General features: G+C 38.6%; 1 protein-coding gene across 2 annotated transcripts in view; it reads right to left on the bottom strand.

Moving 5' to 3' along the window:
- The window catches only part of ADAMTSL1 (ADAMTS like 1), a 908,570-nt gene that overhangs the window by 205,960 nt on the left and 680,742 nt on the right, over positions 1-21,868 (bottom strand). For both annotated transcript variants that reach the window (XM_059141548.1, XM_059141549.1), the window contains 4 exons: positions 10,009-10,059; positions 5,256-5,460; positions 3,883-4,030; positions 1,260-1,344 (listed from right to left, as the gene is read on the bottom strand). In XM_059141548.1, the coding sequence (XP_058997531.1) occupies positions 1,260-1,344; positions 3,883-4,030; positions 5,256-5,460; positions 10,009-10,059 (489 nt within the window). The remainder of the gene's footprint in view (positions 1-1,259; positions 1,345-3,882; positions 4,031-5,255; positions 5,461-10,008; positions 10,060-21,868) is intronic.

Consider the following 21,868-nt stretch of genomic DNA (forward strand, 5'->3'; position numbering starts at 1 on the left):
ATTTAATTTCAACTTTATTATATTATTTAACATCTGTTATAATGTGATACTGTGTATAGGGTTATGCTTCAGACCAAATGACAAAATGTTGTGTACAAGAGAGCAGAGTTTATTTACATAGAATAATATATCTCATTTTAAATGTATCTAACCTAAGAATGCATATAGGAACAGTTAGCTCCAATTATATGGCATCTTTCTGTGTCTTAAACAGGGACTTAGTGGATAAAGAGCTAATCCCCATCTAAAATAAACCACTTACTTCCTCTCTAGCAGCAAAAAGGCCTGTCCAGCCGGGCACTAGCCAGAGAGAAACAAAAAGTTTTAAGTCCTCATATAGTCATGTAAAGGTTGCACTGTGATCTTTAAACACTGCCTTTCCTCCAAGGTTCTGCAATCGTTAATTGCTTTTTTTAAAAGTCATTTTTCCAAAAAGTAGGAAAACGTGCTGTAGTAACTTCACAGCACAAAATTAATTTATGTTTTGCTTATTGTTCTTTTAAGTCAGAAATGCATTGTCAAATGTGAAACCAAGTGACCGCAAAACAAATTTCATTTCTCTATAAATGAACTTTGGTCATACCAATCTTGAAATTTTGAAATTCTTTTTTAATCCTCTGCTGTTTTGGGTGTCATTCAGAAACACAATTCGTGGTCTGGCATACCATATCCGACTGAGATCCAAACAAGATGGATCTGAGAAAATTCTAAATTACTATTGAATATATAGATTACACTGTTAATTTTTATCTCTGGTGAAATTTAAACTACAGGTTGAATTTAGAAACCATTTCATATCCTACATGCTAATATACTTCCTTTGCCTTCAGACATATTTTACCAATGCTTTATCTTTTGTGAGTGGCTATATTGCAAAGCTGGGATATAAGGAATGTGAAAAGCTGCCCAGACTTTCCCATCAAATCTATGTTGCATCATCAGAGGGAGGCTGGGCCTTCTCACCTTGACCCTTTGGAAAAGAGGAGGTCAGATTTTGGAGAAGAGGGGGAGGTGATCCCCCTTCATTTTCTTACTTCCAAACTGAAAAGTATTTAGAGAGCAAACATGCAATCAGACGTTTTAAGAAATACCCAGGAACTGATAAATCTCCAGTGGGACAGCCCTCAAGGTTCATTTTGACCCTTGGCAAGAGGATTCCACCTGGTTCAAAGCCTAGGGAAGCCACATCCAGTGAGACACAACTTTCTTAAAACCAGTCAGTTTCAAAAGCAAAACATCTTGCAGTTTTTAAAACTTACGAGGGCTCTTCTGACACAGCGGCTCCTTCTTCTAGCTCTTGAGCTTGCTTGTACCATGGAAGCTTGGCCTCTACTGGAAGCTTCTCTGAGAATTAAGTGCATGCACATAAGAGAGAAGAGGTTAGAACCAATTTGGAATTTTACAGAAATTCCTTTATCTCTTCACCAGTTCCTGATTTCGCACTACTTAGAAACCATGCCGATAACTGCAAGTGGTAAGTTTTTAGGTAAATTCCTCTCTCTTTTTTTTTTTTATTATAAAGTCCTGTTTCTGAAGATGGTTATATTAAGAAAAAAAATTTTTTAATGTTTAGTAATACTAATCTACTAGTCTTTTTGCTGCCCTTTTATTATGTTGAAGAGCAAAGAGGAGTTTTTTTTATTATTATGAAAGTCATTAGTAACACTGACTCAACATGTATACAAAGAGTCATCAAAGCATCTCTTCATGATTTCCTATTAAAAAGGTAGAATATTTATCTTTAGAGATGAACACAAAGTGCAATAAATTATACTGTAATACTTCAACAATTTCTGACTCGTTTTTCCTTTTTCTTTCTGGGGAAGTGATCTATGCCACATTGTCACAAACAAACTAGGCTGCCACTCCAAAATTCACAAAACATTGCTTTAGGTCTCTGGCTCCTCCCACACCCCCTTAAGGCTCATGGACAGCCAGAATATGAACAATTTAGGGTCCATAACCCATAATTTGACTGCTTCACCTCTTTATCTAGCTTTGGCCACACAATTCAGGACAAGCTTCCTAACTACTTCCTGCAAAAAAAAAACAACAAAAAACAAACCAGAAAACTGTAAAGTAGAAAAAGAAAGACAGGGGTTCTAACTGCTCCTACAGAAGTAACTGCCAAGATTCCCATTTTGACATATTTATTAGGATCATTTATAGGGATATTTGCCTTTATAGTATGAGCCAGTGAAGCTCTATCACCATTTTATGACATATAATTGTAAAGATGAAAGAAATATGCCTCTCTATGCATACACCATAGAATTATATGGCATTTTAATGATGTTTAGAGAGCCACGCTCACTACTTAGTTGTGAAAATCCAGATTTCATTCTTGATAGTTAACCACAAACTGCTTCTCTTTCTCTGAAGCGGCCTGGTAAAGACAGCGCTAATAAATAATGGACTATTTAAGTTAGGGGCATCACTTCTTGTCCTCTGTGTGCAGCAATCTTTTCTTGTCAGAAGACAAAGCGAGTGAGAAACATAAAACCGCTAAGGCCGGAAGGATCTGCTAACGTTTAAACACAGGGACACGGGCCCCCTATGCATACATCGTTTTACAGGTAGCCCATGTCTCCCAACTAAGTGACTCAGGCAACCGTGCTGTGTCTGCCATTTCTGTTTCAGTGAGGAGGCGTTCAGCCGGCACTGTGAGGCCTGCCATTCTCTATTGTCTGTTGGAAGTGGATCCTGTCAGAGGTACTGGTGGCCTCTTCCTCCTGTAGCTGAGGATGCTGATGATAGTCAGGAGTGGAAGATGACACATGTGGAGAACAGACTGTATTAATTAATTAATTAATACTCAGGCAGTGAGCTAAGCATCCTGTCTGCACTATATCTCATGTAATACTCACATGATCTCTGAGGTAGTTACTATTACTAGCCCCATTTACAGATGAGGAAACTGAGCTTCAGTTTACTGAGAAATGGAGGGAGAGAGATGTATTTATTACGCCGAATCAGGATTTGGGGTATTTTTGGTTTTATTTCCATCATATTATTTAGATTTCATGATGGCATTCACTCCCACCAAGGGCACTCTATAGTAAATAAAGAGGTACATGGTGGCTGATTTTCTGAGAAATGTAATGGTTGAATTAAGAAACAAAAGGGGATCATATTTAATAATAGGAGGTAGCTTATAATAAGGAGTTCTCTACTTCTGAATTGTTTGCGACTTGGGTATTTTCTATTTTCTTGACATGGTTGGCAGCAATATCAGCAAAGTAAGTCCAATCAGCGTAAGTGCCAGTCTGTGCAATTGTAACAAACCTTGCTCACTCAGTAGAACTTCTCTAAAATTCGCTTTTTATAAACTATTTGCAGTATCTGTTAAATTCTGATTTATTCCAGATTTCCATTTCAAATTATGGTTCTGGAATCTTGTCTCATATCAATGTTTTCATTTTCAATTTAAGAAGCAACCCCTTTCTGTTTCAGCCATGTGAAGTATGAGGTCTCCTAACGCATTTGCTGCTTCCCAAAGTAGACACTCTCTGATTGACTGATTGACCGCATTATTTTTAACAGCAAGAAATGTGACTAGTAAATTACATATGTATTTCTCCAACATCTCTACAATATCTCCTTTTAAGCACATGCAGTTGATACTTTTCAGCAACAGTCTTCAAACAGCTTCATAGCCCAGGAGAGAATTATGTAAGTATGTAGCACTTAATAACAATTTGCAAGCAAAATGATTGGAAAGATTTTTAGGAAGAGTTAAGTCCATTTAGTAGAGTCTAAGGTCCATACAAGGGTTAATTAAGGACACTAGAGATCTTTAAAATTATCCCAGGAGTTTCTAACAGTCCCCAAAGAAGACACGGAACAAAGAAAAGACCGGTAATGGAGCACCTGTTGAGTTACCTTTGGGTTTATAGCAGGGAGTGGGTATGATGCATTCCTCTTTTATGTGGGGCTTGGTTTTGGGGCTACAGCCTCCTGTGTGCATCCCACGATGGTCGATGCAGAGGACCACACGATACCTGAGGCCCTGGCCACATGTCACCGTGCACTGGAAGGAGAATGCAAGAGAGAGGAGACTCATAGCCAAGTTTTGTTTCCTTTGCCTCGTTTCTCACCCAAGAGTCTTTTTAGGGCTGCTTTTAGATTAAGGACTCCTGGTGGCTTGGTACCATTTCTTACCATTCGTGGAGTCTTTGTTCTATTTGGCTATTTAGGGTGAAGGTGGCTGAAAATTCAATCACTTTCAATTTCTTAGATTTAGATCAGTTCGGCAGCATTCCTTAAGCACCCCCGTGTGCTGAGTCCCAAACCAAGCCACAAAAAGAAGGAGAAAAGAAACTGTAGAGTGCGCTCACTTTTGATTACTAACACTGCATTTGACTTTATTTAGTCACTTCGTTAGCTCCCACATGGACATTAACCCTTTGTAAACTGCCATCATAGTAAATTTATAAAGCAGCATGGCTGATCCGATTGACTACACTGACATGGTCAAAAATGTTTCAGGGGGTTGACTCAATGGCCAGATGTAGACAGCACCTCCAGTGCTTCTAGATGCCAGGGAGCAAGTCTAGATAGAGAGAAACATCACAGCTCTGATCCTGCTGCCCCAAAGCCACACAGTGAAGTAAGAAGTCTTTTGCCAACTCTGTGGCTCGGGGCACAGAGTTTACCTCCTTATCTTTCTATCGTTTTTGCCATTTTAAACCTTTTGAATTAGCAGCTAGGAAACCCCAAATAACATATTATTTAAGCTGCTGCAATAGTCTCCCTATGTTCTAGAATGTTCTGCTTTTAATTATCCTACTTCCTCCCTGTTCTACTTATTTTTCCATTTCCATTTCACATTTTTTTTCAATGAAAATACAGATAGTTTTAATCGGCATCTACTCTTTACCCTTTTGGGGTAAGAAATAAAACCCAAAACCCAACTGTGGTCTACTGAGTTCTATCATCGGAGCAGCTTCTAGACATTGTGGATCAGTCATTTGGCCTCATTGAATCTTGACAGACCCTGGCCTCTCTTTGCCACTTGAGGGAACGTTATGAGAGACAGAGGCTTCTTGGAGTAACTTAAAGAAGTTATGTATATCTACATGTTTACATCTGGCTATGCTGGAGTTGAGGCGTGCCTATGTCAGGAGCTAAACTGGATGGCTTCTGGACACCTCGAGAGCAGTGGGGAGCTGCCCAGGGTAGCTGGCGGGGTCATGGCGATGAGAGGGAAGAGTGGACTTACTCTCCTAACGAACAAAGAAAGAGGGCACAGTTACCGGAGACCACTCCTGTGCCAGCCATTTAGGACAGTCAAAAATGTTGCAGGGCTGCACGATGGGCATCTTAGGGGTGTACATGCATTTCCACTCTTCCACTGAGGTGACATGCCCCTGGATGTCCTCCTCCACACAGGAAACTGCCCGGCTCTGGATGCCCCCCCCACACGAGGAGGAGCACGCGGTCCACGGGGTGGCCTCCCACCTACAGAAGCAAGGGGAGTCATCAGGGCGGACATGCACATTGCCAAACCTCCTCAGTGACCTTTCTGACCAACCCCGTTCCCAGTGCCTATTGGGGCAATCAGGTTCTGAGAAGCTACAGTCCAGAGATCGGAAAGCCATCTAATGCCTAATAGCGGACGAGGGAGAGCGAAGGATTCAGTGTTGGCAAAAGTGCTCTGGAAACCTTGAAGCTCTGCGTCAAGTGTAAGAAATAACTCTTTTGAGAGTAATTTTTTGAGAGCTGTCCACAGGGCGACCTGGGCTGTCTGTAACCTACTCAAAAGAGGGCTATTTGGTCCCTCTCCTTATAGTTTGAGTATATATTCTGTGTGCCATATTTATATTATTTCATATTTTATAAATATATCCTGTATCTATGTTATATATAATATTTAAAATAGTTACATATTTAAAATAGATTTAATATTTAATATAGATACTTAATATTAGTATTTATAATATTAAAATATAAAAAATATATGTTTACTAAGTGTCACTCAATATCTTTGTCAAGATTACAACTGGTTACTCAGTTAACACTAACAGCTTGCACCTGGGCTATTATTTTCTATTTTCAATGCATTGCTTTATCACTTAGCTTCTGGATACTTTTACATTGAGAAGCTCATGAATGGTCAAGGTAGACCAAACGTTCATCCCCTCTCCCTTGTTTCTGCAATCATCAGCTTTGGGACTATATGGATTCAGCACAATTTTGATGTTGAAACTAACCCATCATTACACTAACAAGCAAAAGTAATAATGTTAGGTATTATCTTCTCATTCCCTAACTGTTGAGGGATACTGGCAGTTAGCATTCCCCGGACAAAGAACTGTGGGAATTGTGAAGAAAGTTTGGTTTGGATTTTAAGGCTGATGGTATTGGAATCTAAAGATACAGTTACCTAAGGGAGAAGATTACAGTATTATCAATAACATTTAAGAGAGTTCCATTGATTTTTTTAGATCTCTACACAGCTCTGAAGTATTTGGGACCAGAAGCTGACAGATATTTTTGCCTGATTCTTTTCTCTCCTCCTGCAGATTTAGAGAATATAGAATTTTTAAAAACAGAAATACTGAGACTGAGCCTGTCTTTCCTGCATATGTTCTGCTTGTTGCTGAGGATTGTTAAGGAACTTCAAGATTTCTCTTAGAATTAGGAGACATATAATTTTAATGAGAGAGAAACAAAATGTCACCAAGTCAATCTACTTGGAAAGTTAAATGTAAAAATATTGCACAGGCATACAGTGGAGATATCAATTATCCTTTAAGTAAGATTTCATGTATATTGGGAACCTGACTTCTCTTTTGCATGAGCATGGATATGGTGTGTTTCCCAGGTAACAGAGGATTTTCCTCCACATTTTCTCTGCACCCTTTGAGTCTAGGCAACAACTGTTACCTCTATTGCCAACAGCCTAAACGTGCTGCCAAGTACTGTATTTTCCTATGCATATTTCCCCAGGAGAGACAAAAGAAAATGTTATTATGGGGAAACTGAGACCCTCTGTTTAGCCCTTAGAAGACTTTATGAGCCCTTTCAAGAGAATGAAGCAGCTCTGTAGAGGGTGTCTCTTCAAAAGGCTAAGACCAATTCTCATTTATCTCCATGTAGATCTCTGGAGAGTTTCCCTCTGTATATGGATAACAGGTCTGATTCAGAATGATATATAAGTACATATTCACATTAGATTTGATCTGACAGTGAAGTGGGAATATGTTTTTGAATGCATATTTAATCTCTTAAAACATTAAGATGCCATAAATAAAGCACACTTTCTAATTGGTACTCAAACGTCCCTAAACTTGACCCTTCTAAAGAGACAGTGATTAATTCCTGTCTCAACACTTGGACCTGACCCATAGTGTGATTTCACAAACAGGAATAAGTATCCTTTTCAGTGTCAGCGATCACAGAAAGACAAATGATGCTAACATTATTCTAAGAATTTATATTATGGGTCCATCATATCCATACTTCTATTAAAAAAAATTTTTAAAAATTATTATGTGATTCTTGCCATAATAATAGGGTTATGAGGAATTTCAAGGCAAAACATGTCTGAGTGCTTTAAAGAAAGTATAATAAAAGCTGAAGAGAAGGCATCAGTTAGAATATCTTAAGAAAGGGACCAGGTAAGTGCTTGGGGTAGGGGAAATAAAAGCACATATCCAAGATCCCTGCACTGGAAGAATAAAAAATGAGTTCATATACCACGTATTTTAATTCTGATGGCTTTAAATTTTTTAAACACATAGTGTGTTTAAGAAATTCTCAAAACTAAGAGTGATATGGAAAATTTGTGTATGTTTATTATGATTAAATAAGATTCCATTCTCCTATTATGTTCAGGTATATGTCTCAAAGATTGAAAGCAAGAAAAAAATCTAAAAATTCATTAACTTTGCTTTGTCATCTATACTTGTGGTCCAAAACCCATTTAAATAATCAATATGGAAAGCCTTCTGCCTCGATCAGAAGGTAGCTGCCATCTGAGAACCATTTTTGAGCCTCAGTTTTAAACTCTGGATCATTTTGGAGACTCAATTCTTCTTGTAGAAACATATTTGTAGAAATTGCTTCCATTTACTAAGATTTTATCAATTAAGCAGAACTTTAGCAGAATCTAACTTTAGAATTAGCTCAGTAACAGAAGTGCAAGGAGTAGGAAATACAGTCTGTTTATTTGCGATTGTCCTTTTCCATTGTGATGCACGGACAGGCCAACGTGTACACAGGAGAACATTAAGGAGGCCCGTTTCAATCTGTCATTGAGAATACTGGGATTCTGACATTTGGGGGAAATCAGAACGTATAAGAAATGAAGTTTAACCTAAGACAGGCACTAGTCATACCGGAGAAATACAAACAAGAGAAATCACAGATATGAAAGAAACTTAGGAGTGCTATTATAAGAAAAACATAAATTCAATGTTGTTCACCCCTGACACCCAACTTTACTTTTATGATAAAATATATGGCCTTCCCACAAACAGGTATGTGTCCTGTAGATACTTATTTTACAGATACAGAAACATTGAAATCAGATGAAATCTTGGTTCAGTTAAATTCATCTTCTCCTATTTTCATTCCATTTCTTTTTTCAAGAAGCATTTACTATAGAAGTTTGGTTCTGGATCAAGCCAGCAGATCTATCAGCATTCTGAAGTCATTTATCATCTTTATCAATATAGTCATAGAAAAGTGGGAGGGAGCTAACTAATAGTGGAAAAACTTAAAAAGAAAAAGATTCAATGCCCCTCTCGACATGCTACTGTTAGGATGGTGAAAAGTGGGTTCTGTACCAGTCACTGGAAATATTTAAGTAGAGGCTGGATGACAGCTTGCACTGGGGTACATGTATTATCTAAATCTCTGTGTGCATACCTGTGTGGTATGCACTAAATACACATATGGATATCTGTGCAAATACACTCGTTTATAAATGTAGGGCATATGAGCGTGATCACTTGGAAGGAGTAGGACAGGGGAGCCTCTCTGGGAAGCTGAGATCAATGACCTCATGAGCCCTGTTTGGATTCCATTTCATGAAGCATTTGGAAATTTTCAATCAAACTTTTTTTTTTTTTTTTTTTTTTTTTAGTTCAGAATAAAGTTATTTTCTAGGCTTGGTTTGGTTTGAGATTCAGGAAACTACTATGGATTAGTCACACTATTTGTGATCTGATGGAAACTCTGAGTTCTAAAGAGGAGCTGATGCCCTCGAGTCCAAGTGAGCAAAGAAGATAGAGCAAAGGCATCTCCTAGCACAGGGGTTCCGTCAAAGCCTGATTCTAATTTATGTTGTCTGGGGACCTGTTTGCAGTGTGGCAGATCACACACTCAAGAACTGGCCTATTTTTAGCCTCTCCAGTTTTCGTATGAATATATTAATAAAGAGAACAAGGTCTCTTAAAAGTTCCTCAGTCACTTTTTTTTTCTTTTCTAGTTGAAAAAAGGCCTGTCCTTTAAAAAAGCAGCACAGCACATGGAATTGGGTATTTTGAGAAAAAAATGTCCCCCAAATGTTCTGAACAATAAGGATGGGAAAACATTGCCTTTTGGTACACAACTATAATTTCTCTGCAACATAAAGAAGATATTTAAAGCCCCTAGGCAGAATAATACCGCATCTGGAATCCCACATTTGTGGTTCTGTGATAATGCCTCCGGCAGTGTTTGCTTAACAGTTAGCAACAGGGCTTTAATGCCTAGGGCCCTACTACAGAGAAACAGAAGAGGACAAACGGAGTGAAAGAAAGACACAACATAACCCGTACATTGTATCTAATCAGCGTCAATGACTGTGTCCACTTCAATGTAATAGGATCCTATCTTAAAATGGTTTTTGAACGACCAGCTTAGAGTTCGAGCAGAAGCAGAACTCAGGATGGGTTGCAAAATATGCCATCTACCAGCTTACTTTTACAGGAAAACACACAGTCTACAGCTACATAGATACGTAAAAGAAGCAGAAGGCTGATTTACTAATTCTAGCATCAGGATGGTTGATTTACGTACCGAGGAAGGGGATGGTAGAGGTCATAAGGCATGATCTGCTTGTATCCGTCACTGTTAGGAACAATAATGCCAACCCTCTGAGTAGAAGGTACACACAATAAAATAAACACTAAATGATTACATTATACAAATTTTGTTAGACAAATGCAAAACAACATTAATAATCGTCTCTGAAAACAACACTACAACAGTTCAGTATCTTTATACTCTTAGATGTGTGAGGATGGGGCAAGTTCAAGGGCACCGTTTACTATAATTAGTTCTCTGATCCAAGCAGGAAATACCACTGGAAAGGGTGGTGGCGAGAAAACTTGGCACCTCATCACTAACTATGACACAATAAGCTTGTAAATGTTTTTTAATCCCCCCAATTATACATCCTATGAGATAATTATTATCATCATTATTCATGTTACTTCCAGATGCTCCACAAGCAATTACAGTTACTGTCTCACTCCCGATGAAAGAGAGAGCTCCATATACCTGGGGATTGCCAAAACGTGGGAATGTGCATGAGCAAGTACGTTTCTTCCCTTGGCATATCTCAAGATTTTAGTAAATATCTGGAAAGCAGTCACCGGGTTATTGTTACAAAGGGAGAGAGAACGAGCGAATATAGTAGGCAACTAGCAATCAAAGCAAGTTTCCTACCAAGATAAAGGCAGAACACTTAAAATGGATAAAAATATGAAAAATCGTTTTTGTGGTCTATAAAAATGTGATATAATGTTAACCACTATTACAGTGCTGGTTGTGATGGTTGTGACCATTGCTGGTCTATCTGGTGCCCTGGGAAACATGTGAGATTCAGAGACAGTCTAAAGGAGCCATAAGAAATGACTTTATAGGGTATATGGCTAATGGATTCACAAGAAATGATATTATAGGCTGTGTGGAAGTCCCCAGAGGCCTTACGGACTCTAAACTGCCTCACTGATTTCAGCTAAAGCTTCTAATTGGCAAGATTTTCTTGCAGCATCCCCTGGCTTGTGGAAGATTTATGATGAATTGGTCTCAGATAAAACGGCTAGTATAATAGACCTTCTGTCAAGAGTGGGAAACAGAGAGGGCTCAACACATAGCTGTCACCATGGTACAGAACAGGGTAGGGCATGAGCAGAAGAGATGTATTTTGCAACTGACGAATGATGGCAAGTCCCTCTTTTGAATAATGAAGGAACTCACATAGCCTCTATGTATCCCTGGGGAAGAAGGATGGGTGTATATTTATATATCCACATTTGATATAAATGTTGATGTTTTTATTTAAATGAATAAACTAAGGCTTCAATTTTAATTTCATTCTCTGATATAGGATGACACAATATATTCTTTTTACTTTTTATTTTTTTAATTAATTTTTTATTAACATATAATGTATTATTAGCCCCACGGGTACAGGTCTGTGAATCGCCAGGTTTGCTCACTTTATAGCACTCACCTAGCACATGTCGTCCCCAATGTCCATAACCCCACCCTCCTTCCCCCAATCCCCCTCCCCGCAGCAACCCTCAGTTTGTTTTGTGAGATTAAGATTCTCTTATGGTTTATCTCCCTCCCAATCCCATCTTGTTTCATTTTTTCCTTCCCTACCCCCCAAATCTCCCCACTATGCCTCTCAAATTCTCCATATCAGGGAGATCATATGATAATTGTCTTTCTCTGACTGACTTATTTTGCTCAGCATAATACCCTCTAGTTCCATAAACGTCATTGCAAATGGCAAGATTTCCTTTCTTTTGATGGCTGCGTATTCTTTTTCGATGGCTAGCAAACCTTAGCTTTTGGGTAAAATGGGTGAGCTCAGGTGGATCAGATAAAAACAGCACTGACTTGAGATCATCATAAATAAGAGGGAGTGATAAAGAGGATACTCTCTGAAGAAATGACTGAAGGGTACAAGGATACATGAAAGAAATTAAATTTAAAGGAAAGGGGAAACAAAGCTATGAAAAATAGATATGTATTCCCAGGAGAGACAACCATTGGCATATTAATTTACTTGTTTATCTTACATGACTGAATGTTCTATATTTATCTGTATGATCAAAGTTTTTGTACTCATTTGCTAGGCTAGATTTTCATTGCCTATGGATGGGCGTTTCCATAAAGTAACAACATTCATGAAACTCGATGCTGCCTTTTGAGTAAAGTCAAAATCCCGCAGCTCTAACAGAAAAATGGAATGGGTCCTAACATTGAACTTTTCTCCCTGTTTTTCCAAGTTAGAGAAAGTTCCTCTTCTTTTCTGCCTTCTTCTGACAGAAAAATTGAATGTGAAAGACTGGTCCTATCTTTTATTATAAACATGTGCTCTCTTTCCAATAATTATTTTTTAAAAAGATTTTATTTATTTATTTGACAGAGAGAGAGAGATTTCAAGTAGGCAGAGAGGCAGGCAGAGAGAGAGGGGGAAGCAGTCTTCCCACTGAGCATAGAGCCCAATGCGGGACTCGATCCCAGGACCCTGAGATCATGACATGAGCCGAAGGCAGAGGCTTAACCCACTCAGCCACCCAGGCGCCCCTCCAATAATTCTTATGTCTAGTAATTAAGGGAATTTTCTTTTTAAAGGAGCTATAGTTTTAAAAGAGTTCTAACCTTCCAAAGTTCTTCTAATAACTTTGGATATACATCTAATAGAAGTTTATTAAGAAATCATAGAATTGACTTAACTATTATATTTGAGCTAACCCAAGCATTTTTACTCACACCAACACCACTTTCTAAATGCAAAATGCAGTTTGTTGTCTTCTCTTCTGAAAAATTTTACAGCTATGATTTCTTATCCTCAATATTAGAATGAACACTGTATATCTCTGCCAATTGATTTATCAGCTGATGATATTTAAAATGGAGTCAGTGGCATTGAAGAAAACAGGCTAGAGGAGAAGGGGTATAAAAGGGGGGTGTATATAGAATTCAAGATGTTGGGCTTTGCTTTGGACTGATTTAGAAATTGTGTTTTTGTTTGCACAAGGACCTCTAAACCTGGATTCAGCAAAACTATAACTATATTTGTCTTTCTATGGCATGGGTCATGGTGAAGACTCATAAAATCATTCTGGGGCACCTGTGAAAACAGAAAGATATCAAAACAATGGTGCTCTGTCCAGTCTTGTTAATGTATGCTCATGTGCATGGGCTCTGCTCTCTCTAGGGGTTCATGCTATGGCCTTGGCCTTTCAGCACACTGTCACAGAAGTGTAGGCACTATGGCCTAAATGTAACTTCCTATTGCTTACCTTTAAGACACTTGGTCTTTTTCTTAGGCAAAGTGTACATATTGAGGAATGATGAAAAGGATGCCATTCAGGGACCTTAAGAAGCTCTTCCCGTGTTCAGGGCTTGATGTGTGTGTGTGTGTGTGTGTGTGTGTGTGTGTGTTATATGTGTGCATATGCAGGCATTCAGACATGATAGGTGGGAAGTCGTGGAGGAGGCAAAAACAATTTAAAAAAATGATCACAAGAGAAGATGTAAGAAACAGTTGGTTTTGGGCAAAATCATACATTCTTCATTGCTTTAACTATCGTGATCACGCATGCACTTCTTACACTGGGCAGTGACCTGACTCCATTGGACTCTGCAACATCAGAGATTATGGTGGGAAAATGAAAAGACGAGGAGGAGGTCATTCTCGACTCAAGGGTGTCAGTAGAAAAAAAACAGGGTACCTCATCCTCTCAAGGCACATACCTTACTGAACTGTCCAATGGTGGAAGAAGGCTTCTATGTTAAGACAGACTCATGTAATGGAATATTATGCAGTCATAAACATGAAGCCTTTTGAACTATTTTTAATGATACAGAAAATGTTCAAACATAATGGTAACTGAAGAAAATTCAATGCAAAGTAGAACCTACCATGTGAACCACAATACTAAGAAAACTCATGTATTCATCAATCTATATAATCAGTTTCATAGTTCATATATATGTATCTATGTGTGTGTAAATAACATATATACTTATTTATATGTATTTACACATACATATGTCACAGAACTATATTAGGAAAAGATAAAAACGATTGTTAGTTCCTGATGTTTTGCCTTTGTATTTTTACATTTTTCTGTTTTCCCAGTTTTCTATAATGTGTAGTCATAAGAATTAAAATATTTAAGCAAGACAAAATACAAATTTGAGAAAGTATAAGGCAGGAACACTTAAAAATATGAAATAAATGGGTGAAATGAGACCATCACCTCAAATTCCAAGTGTCACTTAATGATTATCGAGTCTGTTTTGAAATCATCTCAGAAGCTATTTTAGAACAATATCCTTGACTTTAAATGGCTTCAAAATCAATCCATATTCAGGCTCACACTATTTAGCAAATTTCTCTCTCCAAGAAAAATCCTAATGGAACTATCTCTATGAGAGCCTAATTTGTGGGGTTCTGGGTTTTTTCTAAATGGAAATGAACCATAACAAGTCCTTTTGGTGTTAGATGTCCCTTTGTGAGAATCTCTGAGGACCTCTTTCTTCTTCTCCTCAGCTGCAGACTTCTGGACAGCTGGATACGCTCTAGTTTTGTCAAGCTCAATGTGTCCAGATAGTTCATTATCTTCCCTCGTGATCACGGTTAGTGTTCAGACACTACCATCTTCTCCTCCACCCAGGCTAGACTCTACAGGATGTCTTTGGTTGCTTCTCCTTCCTGTGTTTCCTACTGGAACTCAGCTCTGCCAGTTGGGAAGTCTGGCCAAGCACATCTCCTTGTGACACAAGTTCGGGGCCTTTTGCGTGGTCAGCTAATAGATTTCTGCTTACAAGCACTGTCTGCTTCAACCCAGTCTGCTCACTGCTATCATAGAAACCAGTATTTTATTTCCCAGCTCAAAAATCTTAAGTGGCTCCATGATACCCAGTGAAATTTCTTAGTCAAGGTCTATCTCTTCTAAAGCCTGTCTTTAATTTCCCTCTCAACATCTAGCCAGAAATTCACTCTTCCTCTTCCAAACACCCACTGCACTAACTCTGCTCATCACTTTTAAGTTTCTACTAAGTTCTAATTATGTATAACTTTCCTTTAGTTTAATATCATGGGGCAGAATCCATATTGGTTCTCTACTGGATCTCTTAACACCATGCCGTGGGCAGAGGCAATTAGAGCATATTCACTAAAAGAAGTCATGCTGTTGGTATGCAGACACAGAGGCAAGCAGTACCATCCAGAATTAAAGCAAATAAACAGAACCAGGTCGAAGAAACTCCCCAACCAACTGTCACTCACTGGGCACATTTTTAGTCTCATTCCTTGCCTTCCTCTAGCTCTGCCATCTGTGCAAGGGGGATAAACAGTTTTGGGGGTGAGGGGTTGAAAGTTAAGGGAGGCTGCTCTGGGAGCAGAGGTGATTGGGGGATTTGGGGAGGAGAGAGGACAGCTTAATGACACCTGTGCTTCTAGCTTGCTTGGCTTAACTCTGCATCTCTTCCATTGAGTATCTCCCAGAAATAGCCATGACAGCTCAAAAAGCTCTCCTTGTTCCTGTCTCATGTGTCTTTCAGGTATCATGATGCTTTGTCACTATATAACTCTCTCTGGGCAGTGTTGGGCCCCACTTCCTGGTTGATTTTGCTTTGCCTTTGCCATGGTAGCAAGCATCAAATCTGTACCAGTTAGGCACTCCATTAAAAAAATGAATGAAATTGTGCATGGTGGAGGGAGCAATGGCACAGAAGAGAGTATTTTACCTTTTCTTGACAACTGTGGGCAACAGTTCCACATCTCTTCCTAAGCCACAGTTTAGGATGGGGCAGGAAAGAAGTGACCAAAAGTTGGAAAAGACATAAGCGTTCATGTTTTCCTGGGTCATAGAGCACAAAGGATCATGGTATAATAAGGAAAAGGACCCCCTGAGGAGCTGGGAAATGGACAGTCAGTTCTCCTCTCTGTCACTCTCTGTGATCTTGAGAGCCTTACATTTGAACTTCTGCCACAGCTAAGGACTGGATGAAATCAGGAGTTTTAAGGTAAAGTAATAGCAGGGTCTCAGAAACCCCCGTCTCCTGGAGCTCTAGCTCGCCTCTCCTCTTCCTAGTGGCTGCTGAAGGCAGAACTTGCAGCTCTGTGAACCACAAATTGAAAACTACTGAACTAGGTGATCATCTCAAAATCTTTCCTACTCTAATATTTGGTGACTTCTTAAAGCACCACGGGCCTCCCTAAGCAAGATGGGATCCAGCAAATGAGAAAATATTCTGTAAAGAGGTCACAATCTTTTTTTTAAACCATTGTACCTACTAGGCAACATTCATTTATCTTTCAGAACCAGACCAAAAGAACCCTGTCCATCATCCAGGCTTTGAAAATGTCTTTAAGGCACATATTCTGCAGTAAAACCCACTGGGGAGTTTTTGATCATTTGACCCCATATATTAAGATTTCCTCACATTGCTATTTCTGTGGTTCATATTCTTGATGTTAATGCAATTTCTGAACTGCTTTTTAAGTCAGTGGGACTAATATTTCTTATCTCTTCCTCTACTTTCTCAAGTGATTGGTCACCTTTTGGATGGAGTAAACATCAGTATTTATGCTTATATAAAAGAGGCTTGTCTAACCTGGATGTGTAGTCTATTCAAAGACCCAGAGGACCGGACTTCGCATAGACATGCAAAGTTGTCAGTACTGTACTGGTTGTGGGGGTCTATGTTGGGCTTAAACCAGATTTTATGGGGGTGCTAAAGGCATCATGAAGAATAAGGTATCAGCAGCATGAATCGGGTCAGCTGAGTTTCCATTCTAGAGAAGGTTAAGTCTGGAACTGGAAGCACTTAGATTTACAACACAGTTTTTTTTTTTTTTTAAATATAATTTTTTATTTTTTATACAACACAGTTTTCTTTTGCACAATCTAACCTGGGGGCAGATCCCTCAACCTCTTTAGCCTTCAGTTTGTTTATCTGGAAATACAGATAATAATCTCTGTTTTGCTAACCTCCCAGGGATTGTAAAACTGAATTGAGATAATGGATGTGAAAGCTCTTTATAAACTTCGTAAAGAAGTAATGTTGAGCATGTCATTTTACAGGTTTGGCTCTCAATTTGATAATGATAGCTGACTTCTGTTGAGTGCTTGGCACCTTGCTAAGAGCTTTGTGTATATTATCTCATTTAATCCTTGTAGCTACTCTCCTACAGGAATATTTTACTCATTTTACAAGTAGCAAAACTCGGGTCTAGAGAAGAAAAGAAGTTACCAGTTAGTAAAGCCAAAGTGAAGGAGGTTAAAATGGAGGATGATGCTAATACCTGTTAAATTAACTTGCAGGTTAATTAAGAGAATTGCATAAATAATTACACATTTCAAAAGTATAAGAGGTACTGTAACAAGTGATTATCATTATTGGTAGTCATGAGCTGGTCTGGTAGAAAGACTGAACCGCCCCAATAATGGAGTTTCAAACTGATTGTCTGATAATGTGTGTGAGACTATCACTAATAACTTGGAAGGGTATGGTCATGCATCCTAAAAAGAACCAGAACTCCACTTTTTAACCTCATTAGAGATAATGAATGAAAGTGGACACAGGATTTTATGGTGATCTTTCTTCTCGTTTACTCGTTGGCGTCTTAGAGGAATATATTCAAATGAGGTTGATTAAACAGAAGTTGGTGCTTTTCTAAAACATTTACATCTTGTAGCAAAACAAAAAGACTTCGAAGATGAGGAAAACATTTCATTGTATTTTAATTGCTAACAAGGCAACCATTTTCTAGCCCTTACACTGAGTTCTCCTTTTTTGGTGACTTGGCATAAATCCCATTGGAATTAAATGGCAATGTCTCACAGCTGGTTAAATGGGGATTATTAGGCAGTTGCACGCTGCGATTTATGGAGATGCCAATTATCTTAATTTCTCATGGTTGTTGTATTTTAAAACTCTGGTACAGGTGATTTACTTTGATGAAGATTTTTTTTTAAGGAATTCATGTTTCTTGCTATATAAAAACAACAGAGAATTCCATTTCTAGACCCATAGAAAATTCTGGGGTCCCATCTTTTTCTGGTCATGGAGGAGAAAGCTGCTTTCTGGAAAGTTTAGCAGTTTCTCTCTGAGGTAACACCAACATTATCATAATCATGATTTTAGTCATAATAGCTGTAGCAACTAACATTTCTGAGGGCTTGTCATGTGTCAGACATTCTGCTAAGCTCCTTAAATATCTTAGAGCATTTATTCCTCATGATGACCCTGTGAGGTAAGTACTGTTATTTTCCTCATTTCGCAGGATAAAAGATGGAGACTTAGTAAGAACAAGTAACTGGCCAAAGGGTACTCAATCAGTAAATGGCAGAGTCAAGATCTCAAGCCAGCCTCTTCACTCCAAAGCTCCCCTCCTAATCACCAGTCCGCACTGCCAATGGACTGGTTAGTCACCAAGTTAGCGTGACCAAGTTTTTACATGCCCACTACACATAATGGCTCTCACGATGCAGATTATTTTAAAGTTGCATTACGATTCAATCTGAGATTTTGTTCGCAATTTGGATCATGGCCAGGGATGACTTATGCAATTTGCTGTCAAATTAAATGGAGCTGGACAAAAAGTCCACTGGAACGCACCAAGAATGGCCGCTCGGGACAAACATGTTTGGGCATTTCCTCAGGACTATTGCTCTGAATCCCTTGAGGGAAGGGGGAATCTGGATGCAGTTTCAGCAAGGAACAGATTTGTTTGCTAATGATTGTGATCCTGATAGTGTGATGAGAGAACTTTTTTCACTTTTCCAACCCTTGCCAATTTAAGCCCCCTTCATTACTGCCTTGGAGGGAACACAGGGGACCCGTGCCAGAACAGATCCACAAAGGTGCGTCTCTGATCTTCTCACAAACAATGTCTTGCACAATTTCTCCCAGACAGCATTAACAGTCATTCCAGTCTCATAGACTGAGCTATATGAGGCCAAATGTAGTATAGCTTACATTTAAAGCCACTCTGAAAACATAAGGTGCTTATTAGTTGAACTAAAATGATGCCTTTTTAATTGTTGCAGAACCATAGGCATCACATGATGGATTTTAGCCTTCACCTGAGAGGCAAAGATGATATATAGCACTGCACAAACAACTGAAAAAGGCATTAAAAAAAATTTCTCTGTGGTGTAAGACAGAAACTGTAATTAGGGCAGGCACGAGGGAGGAATTTACATTCGGTTAGATTCTAAACGTCTTAGTGACGCGGGAAAGGGTCCACACTCTTGGGTGAGAGGAATGCAGTGGAAAACAAATGAAACAGTAGATCCCTGACTTATAGGAGGGAAATGCCCCTGGACTTCTGGGCTTACCCTAGCTGGGACCACCACCGGAACATTGGAGAGAGCCTATGATGGGATTAGTGATATCATAGCTCTGAGATCATAGCTCTCAGCCACCAATGGGAAACAGTCTTAATTTTAGCTAAAAGCCATTAAATTTTTACCTCCACTCTCTCTTCCCCCTATTAGAAGTGTTAACTTTTGGCTTCCTTTTTGAGACCACTCTTGGCTAGGAAACAAACCATTTTACCACTTCATAAAAATGACTGCATAAAAGACACCAGCAGAGAGCAACAAAAGCTCTCTTGGGATGGAACTTCTGGCAGCCAGGTAGGCTCAAATGTTGGTCTAGTAGTAGAAGGGACTCATATTCCTGCCTCAGCAAAATGTCAAGTTACTACATGTCATGGATATTCAGGCTTGCTTTAGAATAGTGGAAACCAAGAATGCTAAATCACTGAATTCCAAGTGTCCACTGTACACAGTATGATCTCATCTATGTTACAGCCTATAGACAAGACTGGAAAGAAACATAGCAAAAGCATTAACACTGGTGATTTGTGGGCACTGGAGATTGTTAGTGAGGTTTATTGTGTTAATTATGGGCTTTTAACTCATCGACATTTCTTAATTAGCATTAAGCACCAAAAACAAACAAACAAACAAACAAAAAAAACCCATAAAAACATAAAAACAATCTCGAAAACAGGGGCTAGGTGTCAACCATCTCCTTAGCATAATCATGTGAACCAGAGGATATCGTCTGTGAGCGAAACGAGTAGGGGATGTCATTTGGTTCACTAGTTCAACTATAAACACTTAGTTATTACAAAATAAATTACTGCAAACAATGAGGCTGTTTTGGTAAACAAAAAAATTGGGCATCCTGGATTATGGCAAATGGTCATCATAGCCAATTTATTTCTGGTTTGTTTTAGTTTCAGATGTGTAGCAATGAGAGAATTCCTATTATCACAGAGAAGCAGATATGTAATGGTAAGTTTTAAACAGCTCATCCTGCAATCTTAGGATATTTATTTTTCTGGCCAAATAGACACATTGAAGAGCTTAAGGATGAGGGCAAAAAGTAGTTACTTTGGTGGGATAACATTTTTATAACTGTTCCAACAATGCTTATAATTTAGCTGAACTTGAATCCGTTAAAATTAGTTTAACATGTTTGACTATATGAACTTCTTGTGAGTTCTTGTTGAAAAACACTTCAAAATATATCAGATGAAATTCAGGGAGGCAACTCTGTGGAGTGACAGATTCTGTAGACCAAGTCTGAACACCGCTAACTTAATGCAACAAACAACCCTCTCACCCCCATTTCGTGGGTGAGAAAACTGAGGTCCGGAATGAACCAAGGGCTCCAGACCAAATTATTTAGTGCACTTTTTGCTGTCCATGGTACTTCCCAGGCTTGACAGGCAATAAACTTGGCTATGTGAATGGGATTTTGCTTTTCAAATAATACATAACAGGCCCCCAATTCCTAGTCTCACACAAGTAAAGTGAACAACTACCTCAGGGGCTTGATAAAAGGAATTTCTTTTGGAATTAAAAAAAAAAAAAACCATCTGACTGTAGGTACTAAGGACATCTACATTTTCCCTTTTGGGTGTTTCTAATTTTAGACACAAAGGCGATAGTTTAATATCATTGTGTCACTCCTGATTTGACTATGAGGTAGTTATATCTGTAGTTAGAAAGAAGTTTCTTGAGGGTTTGACTGTGATGTCTAAAGGGAGGGCAAACATTTGTTACATAGTAACACAGTTTGTTACACAGTATCTTCTTCTCTGGAATCATCACTTCTGTTTTCTCTTGGAATTCAGAAAACTTGCTTTGACCCCAGGTATGCAAATAAGGACAATGAATTTCCCAGTGATCCTGAAGTATCTTAACCTTGGGGCTGCAAATCTATATTTCCTAAAGAGGTTTCCTCTTAAATCTCTCCTACTGTTAAGTGTTAATTTTTACAGCTTTGTTTAATTACCTCTGCAATAAAAAAGCAGCTTCCTGACATTTGCCTCTAACTTACTTCTTCTTTCTCCTTTCTCAGTTTTCTTTTTTTTTTCCTTAATAGCCACCTGTCCCAACATTTATACATGTGCTGTATTAGATGTTTTAAAATAACATAGGATGGAGACAAAGCAAAAATTTCAGAGGCAAACCTCTTTCATTATAACATGGCCTTTTGCTTTTGGATAATAAGAAATAGGCCACAAGTATGACTCCAACAGAGAAGATAGATAAAAATCAGGAGCCCCCCCCCCAAATTGAGTAAATTATAAATATTTTCTTAAAATTGTTAACAAAATACTTTTATCTCACAACTGTCTTCCACAGTCATCTCTTTATGGGAGTTTTTTTCCCCAGTTGTGGGAGTGAATCCCTCATTTCTTCTAGAAATTTACACATAAATTATCATGAAAACGGGTGAAGACTTTCAAAGTCTTCCTCTGGCTGAGCCATCTGTCTGAATTAGGATAACTATGCTTTTCGTATAAGTGGTCTTCTGGTATAGATATAAAGATGTATAATAAGAAGAATAATTTAAAAACAGGGTTGAATTGCATTAGTTA

This window comes from Mustela lutreola, chromosome 12, assembly GCF_030435805.1.
Source record: "Mustela lutreola isolate mMusLut2 chromosome 12, mMusLut2.pri, whole genome shotgun sequence".
NCBI lineage: Eukaryota > Metazoa > Chordata > Mammalia > Carnivora > Mustelidae > Mustela > Mustela lutreola.